The following is a 10,458-nucleotide window of genomic DNA, read 5'->3' on the forward strand; positions in this document are numbered from 1 at the left end:
GTGGAAAACCTATCAACATGCCCATCATTCAAGGCTGCTCTCCAACAACAGATGCAGAAGAAAGAGAAATAGAAAAATGTTGTGCAGGTGTCCAAGAGGAATTTGACAACACAGCAAAAGGAACCATGCTGCTAATCCCAGGGGACTGGATTGCAAAAGTAGGGAACAAAGCAGAATCAAATGTAGGAAAATTCAGCCCAGGATAAGAAATGAAGCAGGAGAGCGACACGTGGCATTTTGCGGAGCCAACAGTCTGTTCATTGCAAAGGCATCCCTCAGGCACCCACTCAGGTGACTGCATGCGTGGACTTCGTCAGGTGGCCAGCACAGAAATCGGACAGTTTATGCCACTGGAAGCGTAAGATGCAGAAGCCTGGTCCAGTTGCTGCTTCCATGACGCACCACCGGGGGAGAAGGGCTAGCCAGCCAGAGGGTCTGTGTGCTCCTGTGGTCGGCAGCCCCATTTTTGTCCGCCCTGCGGGAGGCTCACACAGCCCCCTTGCCTCCTGGCGGTGTGACGGCCTCTAGGCTGGACCGGCAGCCGCTGAAGCAACACTCGTGCTGCGTGGGCAGGTGCGAGGGGGAGAGGGGAGGCTGCACCGTGCGCAGGCTGCGCTGGAGGTGGAGAGGAGAGCGAGCAGCTGCGGGGGCAGCGCAGGGGAAGAGAGCAGCCCTGGCGGCCTCGGGCAATGCCCTCGTTCCCTGCCTTGGAAGGACCGTGTGGCGTGGGTCACCGGGAACTGACGCGTGTGTGAGTGTACGTGTTTGCGTGTGTGGGTTTGCGTGTGCGCATGCATGCAGAGGATGGGGGAGTGGAGGAGCGAGGGTGGAGGCGAGCCAAGTCACTGGAGGACAAAGGAGGACTGGAGAAGAGAAGGGGGAGCTCCTTGCACGAAAGCTGGAGGGGCCTTTGAAGGAAATGAAAAAGAGAGATAAAAGGTGGAACAGTCCTAACAGTCAATATGACAATAGCGGTTGCTAATAATAATGCCACACTTCTCGACTTCTTGCCTCTCTTTCTAATTTCCTCCAAAGGTCCCTCAGAGGGCGGCGTGCCTGCCTTCCCTCCCCCAGAACGTCTCTGCCTTCCAGGCAGGAGAGGGGAGTTGTTACTGGCGGGAAAATGGATGCAAAAGCAGTGGGAGTGAAGGAGTAGGAGGGGCGAAAGCAACCGGCCCCTGGGGGACACGGGCGCACGTTAACTGCGAAAGGGGACCAAAATGGCAAGGGCGCCCCAAAAGGCATGCGCAGGCGGCAAGAACGAAAGAGCCACCCAGGGCCCTTCTAGATGGACAGTTCTTCAGGCTGCCATCCGAAGTCTTGCACAGAGTGTCCATCGCGCCCTTTTTTCCTCCTGGATTTTCCGCATCAAGAAAAATGGGAAAAGTCATGAGGAAACATGGGAGAGCTGGGAATGGAGTACGGCAGCTTGTGGGCCTTCTGTCGAGCAGAGAAAGGTGCCCACCCTGCCTTTGCATTTCCTTTTCCTTCTCGTCACTCCACACCCGCCTGTTCACCCCACACATGGCCAGCACTGCTCCGGTGAATCACAGGCCTTCCTCCGGGGCTGGCGTGGGCTCCCGTCCGCGGACTGGCTGCCTTTGCCAAGCTCCCTGCTCCTTCCTGGCAGGGCATCACGCCCCTTGCCCTCTCGCCACCGTGAGGCAACTGTCCACCAGTCCAGGTGGAGTGTTAGACCATCTTTTCTGCCTGCAAAAGCTTGTGCAAATGTTAAGAAAGCATTTTTCACCCTCCGGCAGCGTTCCTGAGATAATTTCCTCGCACTCTTCGCTCGGCATGCTGCTCGCTGGTGTTCACCGCATTCCTGCAAAAGGCCGGGTGTGGTTCGACTACACAGGGACACACACATGGTCGTGCACCATGCAGGCGCCACTCCATGGCCCACAATTCCCCACATGCCTGGCCAGACTATGCTGGAAATTGGGGGCAGCACACGAAGCGTGGCATGCCTGATGGAGGCCCCCGTCTTTTGCTTGGGAGCTCTGGCGCGCTCCCTGTTTCAAGCAGGCCCGGGCGGGTTGCCTGGCGCACCTGTGGCGGGGGAACAGCAGCAGGGTCGCCACTGCGAGGTGCCGCAGATGCCGGGTGCGTTGCGAAGAACCCTGCGCGAGGCGACAGCATTCACACGCGTACGCTGCTTGGTACCTCGTAGGCGAGCGGCCGTAGAACGCAAGCTCAGCCTAGGAATTTCAGAGAACAAGACGCCGGGCTGTGCAAAGACGGAAGATGCTCACCATGCATGTTGGGCAGGCACATCAAAGGTCTCCGCTCATGGTTTCCCCAGAGATTAGAAGCTCCGTGTGAGGGCATTCTTGAAGAAGCGCAAGTGAATGGGCTCCTCTTTGTGTCGAAAGGGGCGACAATTGTGCACAAGGGATCGTTGCAAATCTCTCTGACGACCTTGAACACGTCTGCACCTGCCTGTTGGCTTCCGGGGCAACAAATATGAATGCTGCCCTGAGTGTTGCGCAGCTTAATTTCAGGAAAGTGTTCTTGGACAAGGTCCAAATGGAACTGAGCGCTTCTGCCTCGAAGAACTGAACTCTCCGAGGCATTATCTTGATGGGCCATAAAACACATCTTGCATTAGCCATCTGATCCATGTGTTCATCTACTCTGAAATAACTCCTATGGAGTTCAATGGGACTTACTAGTATGTCAAGGTAAATAGGACTGCATCCTTCATCGTCAATGTATTCAATGAATAATACACAGAAACAATTCTGTACAGGAACCATTAACAACTGGCTGAGAAAATGAACAACGGAAGAGTCAGGGAGGGGCAATTTATTATTTGTAATGATTGGATTCCATTTGTCCAATTCTGGAACAGATATTTGTTTAAAACTGACAAATTTAATAAGCTTCCATAGGTTCATCTTCATCAGATACATACATTTTTATGTTCAGTTGGCAATTGCATATAAATAGGGGTAGAGAGGGAGGAGAAATTGAGGCTAAGTGGCTATGAAATGCAAGGTGTGCAGAACTGTCTCTAACGATGCTCTGGGAGGCTACAAAGCAGCCGAGTGACCACTTCCCAGAGGCTGGCCATCTTAATAAGATTTGCAGAGGGGTAGCAAGCGATTGTTCCTCAGGCCCAGCACCTGGACTCCACAGAGGCTTCTGCTATTGCCATACCTGAGATATTATTATTATTATTATTATTATTATTATTATTATTACATTTTTTTATACTGTCCATAGCCAAAGATCTCTAGGCAGTTGACAGCAATAATCATAGAATCATACACTCAAGTCACCCATCCCACTTCTACCCAGGCCTGACCCTGCTTAGCTTCCAAGATTAGGCAGGATCAGGCACTTCAGGCTACATGGAAGCTACATGGAAGATACACCTTACATGACTGTCTGCAGGCTTCCAGGCTCATGAGGCAACGGGCGTCCCATTGAGGCAGCAAGCATTACCTGAACCCGCTCTCTTCTGCCTGCTGCTCGGGGAGCTTTGCTCAGCAAAAGGCGCTTTGCCCTGGCCTTGTGGTGCTGCGGTGCTGCTCCGAGACGGGCCCGACTGCTTGTAGCTTGAATTGTGGCTTGGTGAGGACTTGGCCGGGCAGGGCGATGCGATGCAGCTCCTTCTTGGGCCTTCTAACCCAGTCCAGCCCTTGCAGCGTTGCTTGCTGGTGGCAAAGGGGGCGAAGGACAGACGGGGACGTGGGCAGCAGAACTCCTGCACAAGCTTCCCACAACCACTGCTCATCTCACGGTTGATTCTTGGGGTGTTGCTTGAGGTGCAGGGTGAGAACCTGACTTGGGCAGAGAAGGACTCGTTACTGGCAGGGAACACCTACTCTTGAGCCATAACATTTGTTCTAATAGGACTGAGGACTGCAATCTTAGTAATTTTTTTCTGAAAGGAGCGAGAAAGTGAACCGAAAGCCAAATCTTCCACGAGGGAAGTGAATAAAAAGTCCTTGAAAACCCCCATGGAATAATAACGTACTTTTGGAGCATGGAGGTGATCGTCTACAGTGAGCAGATGGGGAAACAAAGGCTCCGGATTTTAAAAATCATATGCACGCAAGATGCTTGTGCTATGAAATAGCGGGCTGTGGTTTGCTGCACTTTCTCGGCCGTTGGCATCAGCCCCATTATGTGTCTGTGCTGCAAATGCCTTGAAATTGATCAGCGCTGGGCCAGGAAATGCTAATGAGGGTTTTAAAATACATATGATAAAAGTGTTAAGGGCCAGCCAGGATGCCCAGCGTAACAATAACTTTGCATCCTAAGCAGTTGCCAAGTGGCTGGAAGAGGACGGATGAAAAGGCACTTTTGTTATTCACATCAGCAGTTGAAAGAGCCCAAGTGGAAACAGATGTTCTCTGGAAAACTGCGTCAGAATTACCAAGTAACCGTCTGTCGCCAGAGCAAATAATTCCTAGTGAGAGATGGGAAGAACATCTTAAATAACTGGATTTTTCCCCTGTTGGAAAAAGAAAACCCCTTAAAATGGCTTAAGGGCTGTCAGTCCTGAAGAGCGTGTTGCAAAGTATTTGCAGAACCTTACACATATGTGCACTTTGGCGCGGTGGCAACGGCTAAAGGCAGCGGAGGAGGAAGGAAGGTGTCAAGACGATTCCACATCCTACAGCTGACTTGGAACAAAGGAGGATCGAATCGTTTGCTGAAGATGCTTCTTTGCCGCAGACATGGGCCCCTTATGATCCGAATGACATCACAGCTGCTTTTAAAAGGGTTAAGAGCAGGATGGGTTCTGAACAGAGGGAAACATTATGGGGGGTGGTTTGTTTGTTTGTTTGTTTGTTTAAACGCCTACATGGTGTCTGCGTTAGCCAAATGGCACTCTAAGCAGTTTACAACAGTTGAGCTTTGGATTATATACGTATCTGATTGCGAGTAAGAAGGGTAACCCGACTGGTAGATAATGGAGAACTCTGCTCTCTTGAAATCATCATATTTATTCATTAGTTGTCATTCAAAAATTTTGGGTCCTGCGTCCGAGTTCACACAGATAGTTTTGCACAGGTTTAAAGCAGAATACACGGAGCGTGGAAAGGATCACAGTATTCAGTATCCAGTAGCACATGGTACCCACTTTAGTAGACTTGCTGGTTTCCTGCTCCAGACTCCGCTACTTTCACCTCCCTTCACTTCTCTCTCGTGACACCTTCCACAATGTTGGAATCTACACTGTAAGCTCACTGAGGGCAGGGGCCTCTTTTTCCTTCCCAAGTTACCTTTGGAGTCTCTGACATTGTACTCGAGTGGGACAGACTGCCTCTGCTCCGGGTTACCTTTTTTCCCCATAGCCCACAGCCGGTTCCTTCATGGGTTGCAAACCACAAGCCCTAAAGAACCACAGGGTTTGAGTCACACTCCCCAACCCACAAAGGAGCAGATTATGGGTTGTGGAGTGACTACGGAAGAGGTGGGCTTGCTGCCCCCTACTTGTGCAGGACAAAGTGGCAGGTTCTCGTGGCATGCGAACCAGGCCGGGGGCTCACAGCTCAGCGGCCGAGCGGGGAGGGGGGGTAATTTCTCCAGCGATCCAGGGCAGGGCTTCGGTGCTCTGCATTGCCCTTCTCCTCCCTATTGCTTTCAAAAGCCCAACCACATTAGGTCTGAAACGCAGAATAGCTTGTGCCGAGTGGGAGGGCTGATAGGAATGCACTGCTCCGCACAGCTGCCCCCAGCTGCCTTGTGGGAAGGGCCGGCAGCCCAAGGGGGAAGGGCGGGCGTGAGGTGGAAGGGCTCGCGCTCCACTCCCCCTCGGCACATTAAATTTCTCTGTAATATGGGTCTGCTCATGCATCGCAGACAGCTTTGCTTTGCTTTGCTTTGCTTTGCTTTGCTTTGCTTTGCTTTGCTTTGCTTTGCTGTGCTGTGCTGTGCTGTGCTGTGCTGTGCTGCAGCTGGGAAGCCAGACAATTGCAACAACCGGGTTATGAATGCAAGTCAGAACGGTGTTGGCAAGCTTGCCAGCTAATTTGCAATGAAGGACTCATTACCTGGGGATAGTGGGAGCCACCGAGCACAGCTGGCTTTATGCAAGCTGTTACTTCTAAGGCAAGCTGTTTATGTGCTGGACCTGCCTTCATGCAAGCAGTTTCTCAGGGTAAATGCAAACGCCCCAGAGGCCTGGTTCGCACCTTCAAACAGCCCCCCAGCTTGTGAAGCTCTGGTGAGCCTTGGCGTGTGCTTGGCAGTAGTTTGCGTGTTCTGCCCTGCCCGAACCCAGCCGCCGCGTGCTACACGAGAGTAGTTTTTCCATTCAAGCCCACCTTCCCCAGGATGCCTTTCCATTTGTGGGAGAAAGATGGAGCGCCCTGCCCTGTATCTCTTTCAAAACCCACCTAGCTATGAATGGACTACACTGAGGCACATTTCTACCTGTGTACTCCATTGGAATGATAATGTTGCAGCTTAATACCGCAAAATATTGCTCTGCTGTGCTGTCCCTTCCCTCCTCCTTTTGCAATCAAACTGTGAAGTCCCAACTTAACCAAGATTTCCTGTTTCATCTGAATCAAGAATCTATGGTTAGCAGGTTTAGAACAAGCCAGGAACTTAAATCGACTTCAAACCATGGTTTAAGACCCTGCCTTGTTCTCATCTTGGCAATGACAGGAACCTGGGCACCCTTCCCCTCACTGTTTTCTGTGCCTTGCACCCAGACGTAGTCAAAAACACTTATCAAAGCCCAGTTGAAACCAATAGTACTGAAGTCAGTCAGGAGTAATGCATAGCCCATGGATTTCAATGGGTCTGTTCTAAGTATGATCAAATATGATCCGAGCGGTGTCAAGAAATGTCTCCTTTTGCCCATAAATCAACCCAAGTATGTATGCTAATTTTCTGATACTGCTTTAAATTTGAATAACTTGCTTATGTAAAAGAATCACAGAACCGATTTAGTTTCTTTCTTCAGAAGCATCGGCCACAACAGAGCTGAGGAATCTTTTTCGAATCCTCTCGGTCGTTAACATGACATCGAGGTCTCGAAGCTGCTTCAGGAATCTGGAAGAGACCCCTCTGCGTGGCCGCACCGTCTTCAGGGCATCCACAATGGTTTGCTCTTCACAGATCATCAGGAAGGCGAGCACGAGGATTGTGGAGCGGGTTATCCCCATGGCACAGTGCACCAAAACTTTCCCTGCAATTTTGTTGAAAAATTGTCACACAGTTGGCACACACTGTGATGCACACATACCACACTCCAGAAACTTGGCAGATGCAGAGACATGCCAGTGGGCCCAGAAATTATGAGGCCCAGCGGAAGATGGCCCAACCCAACTGTTCCTTCGTGTCCTTCCACCCCCACCTGCAGCGAGTGGAAATACCCGTAAAGGATGGCACCTGGGCATTTATTTAAAGCCTTTTCTGACACTCATTTTCACCTGTTTTTTCAGCTCTTGCCAGTCAATGCTGGGGTTTGATCATCCAGCTGCCTCGAGGAAAGCAATGCCTTTCGTTGCTGCTGACAGAATGCCGGGATCTTGCCATCCCCTGAATTACAGACGGGTTGTCACACTTCCTCCTCCATGCTGCCTGTTCCCCATGGCTGCCGCTGCATCTCTTGCAAGCTTAGCCCAGCCTTCTCTGCACACATTACTAATTGTGCACTTGTGATCCCTCCCTCATGGAGGTTTGTGGGAGCTCCACCACATCTGCCTCCTCCAGGGTCTCCACTGACTTTTCAGCCATTTTTGGCAGCCTTCTTTGGAGAGAGGAAAATCGAGTGTTTTCCTAGCTGGAACCATTGTTCGCTAGAGAACACCAGGGTGTCTTTGTAGGTCCTGCCTGTAGCCCAGTATTTCGGGACCTGTCAAAAGGTAGAGAGGAAAACCTCCAGGGGAAAAGCAGGTCAGCCAACGCCCCCGGCAGAACCAGCTCGTCTCCTGCAGAACCAGCTCGTCTCCTGCGAGGCATACGAAAGGGGAAGGCCCAGTCAAGGCCCTGATTCCGCGCGGAGCCCCGGCCTTCCTTTGCATGGCTTGCAGCAACGGACAGAGGGCCCAAGCCATGGATGGAGGGGGTCCTGCATGAGAATGGGTGGGTGGGGCCAGGGTGGGCTGACAGCGCAATCCGGACCCAAGCAGAAAGCAGGGGCTGAAGGTGCAAGCGAGGGGAGGTTGCTCGGGGTGACGGGGAAGGTGCCCACGGAGCCCATGAATCCTGGCGCTGAGGGCACATGGGTTCCACCTGCACCGAGGAGCAGAAGCGCAGCTGCAGCTGAGGAGCCTCTTCCAGGACTGACTGCGGTGCCGCTTGGGAAGGGTGATCTGGTCGGGGAAGGGGAACCGCTCCTCCCAGCGGCCAGCACACCCAGTCACCCGCGTGCTTCTGTGACTAAGCTGGGGAGAAGCCTTCTGCTGGCCCCGGTTACGGTGCAGGTGGGGGGCGGGAGCGCACGGGAGCCCACCCTTAATCTGGCCTGCCCCCTTCCTCCGGGGGCCTCCGGCCGTCACACGTGGGGGAACGCAGCGCTCGAGCTGAAGAAGGGTCCCTGCCCGGTCCTGGCCAGTGGCATCGCCGGGTCCTGCAAGGGGCCGCCCCGAGAGCTTTGCCTTGCACTCACCTCCGGGGGACTTCAGCGCTGCTCTTATATATTCCGCAACTGGGTAGAAGTGGCTGCTGAGATCAACGTTCCCCCTGTTGTCTGTTTCAACCCCGTAGTAATCCACCTGCAGGTCTTTGTGGGACTTGGGCCCGGAGGTGATGTGGCTCCTTCTGGCGGCAGCGTTCACGATGTGGGTGATGCGCAGCTGGCGGAGCTGCTCAATATCACGGGCTATGAATCTGCAAAGAAGAGCAGAGGCCTTTATCCACTGGTGGGTAGTGCGGCTCTCCGGCCAGAGCCCCCCTTTTGGGTGGGCTTTGGTGTGCCGTTCATATGGGGGGCAGTCCTCCTCCTCCTGGAAGCAGCTGGGGCTGGTTTGTTTCTTGGGGAGATGAGGGTGATGCAAGGAAGCCCCTGTGAGCACCCCAGTAACCTTCTCTCCCCGTGTTCACAGGCTTGGCAGGTTTTTGACTCGCTTAAAGGTTATTTTTATACACGAGTTATTCCCATAGGTGGGATGTAATGAGGAGGAGGAGGCAGCGGTGGCAAAGAGAATGATGGAGGAGGAGGAGGAGGAGGAGAGTGATGACAATGATGGCACAGATGCTGAGTTTGCTCCCTACCAGCTCTGAAAGCTGCCTGTACTCACAGGTCTCCGACGTAGAGGTTAGGCCAGACTTCAGTGACGGTTCTGTGGCAGAGGAGCGGCTCCCAGAGCATGTACTGCAGCTCTTCCAGCTTGGGGGTCCTATAGTAGCTCTCACTGGGGGGAGGGGGCGCAGAGGCGGACCGTATGGAGGGGCGCCGCAGGCCCTCTCGCCTGAGTTGGTCCCAGGACATCCTGCAAGGAGGTGGAGAGCGAGGGAGAGCACGGCGCTCCTGTCAGCCATGTGGGGCACAGGGGCGTGAGCTGGGGACACACGGGACAGACTCTGGCTTGCTCTGCCACTCGTTTTACTCGGCCAGCCACCTTCCTGGCAGTCCTCTGGACGGTGGGGCCAGAAGGGGGCGGGGGGCACTCCTCCGATCGCCTTGGTGCCCAAGAAGAAAGCTCGGCACTGGCTCCCTCTCTCTGCTCTTGCTCAGCGTCCTTACGCCAGAGCGGCTGACTCGCACGGACACATGATAGAACAAGGGTCGCTTCCGCATTAAAAAGCCAGGCTTGAATCCAGACCAGGTCTGGGCCTTGGGAATGGCCCCGAACGTGCTCCTGCCGTTCCATCCCAGGGGGCCCTGCAAGTTCTGAACCGGTGCAGAGGCTGCAGAGGGGTGGCCCCGGGGAGGTGCTTGGCCCGTGTGCGCCAGACGCCCCCCCACCCCAAGAGTCCTTTGGGCTGAGGCTGCTCTTGGGGCCATCCCTCTCTACGGATGTGGGGGCAGAAGTGCCTTCTAGGCATGTGCTACCCCACGGAGCCCTTTCCGGAGATGAGAGGCACTGCACCAGCCGTTCCCGCAGCCGTCGCCCCACCTGGCCCACCCCCTCGGCTGGACCGGATGGCTGCCCAGAATGGGCAGGAATGGTTGCAACTGTGTCCAATCCGAGCCCTCCCTCCAGTTTGACGGCCAGCATGTTCCGGGTATCTTACTTCAAATATTTAAAATATTTATGCACTCGATAAAACATCCAGTGTGGCTAGCCTATCATAAAACAATGGTAAACAAAGAACATGATTTAATAATAATAATAACAACAACAATTAATACAATAATACAGTGGTACCTCGGCTCACGAACGCCTTGGTTCACGACCTAATGGGTTGTGAACAAAAATTTCATAAAAATTTTGACTCAGGTTGTGAACTCCACATTGGGTGGCAACCGCCATCATGGCCATCTCCCCCCCCCCACCGCCGAGTGGGGAGACGGCCGTGATCGTGCTGGGGGCGGGGGGGGGG

The 10,458-nt window shown here is 53.5% G+C and overlaps 1 protein-coding gene across 1 annotated transcript in view; it reads right to left on the reverse strand.

Annotated features, from left to right (window-relative positions):
* Nucleotides 1–6,914: 6,914 nt before the first annotated feature.
* LOC123018198 (dual specificity protein phosphatase 13-like) overlaps nucleotides 6,915–10,458 on the reverse strand; it is a 7,726-nt gene continuing 4,182 nt past the window's right edge. The window contains exons 3-5 of the mRNA XM_044420055.1: nucleotides 9,213–9,404; nucleotides 8,582–8,802; nucleotides 6,915–7,156 (exon numbers count right to left, since the gene is read on the reverse strand). Of these exons, the coding sequence (XP_044275990.1) occupies nucleotides 6,915–7,156; nucleotides 8,582–8,802; nucleotides 9,213–9,404 (655 nt within the window). The remainder of the gene's footprint in view (nucleotides 7,157–8,581; nucleotides 8,803–9,212; nucleotides 9,405–10,458) is intronic.

Source organism: Varanus komodoensis, unplaced genomic scaffold (genome assembly GCF_004798865.1).
Source record: "Varanus komodoensis strain SLA01 unplaced genomic scaffold, ASM479886v1 scaffold11, whole genome shotgun sequence".
Taxonomy (NCBI): Eukaryota; Metazoa; Chordata; class Lepidosauria; order Squamata; family Varanidae; genus Varanus; species Varanus komodoensis.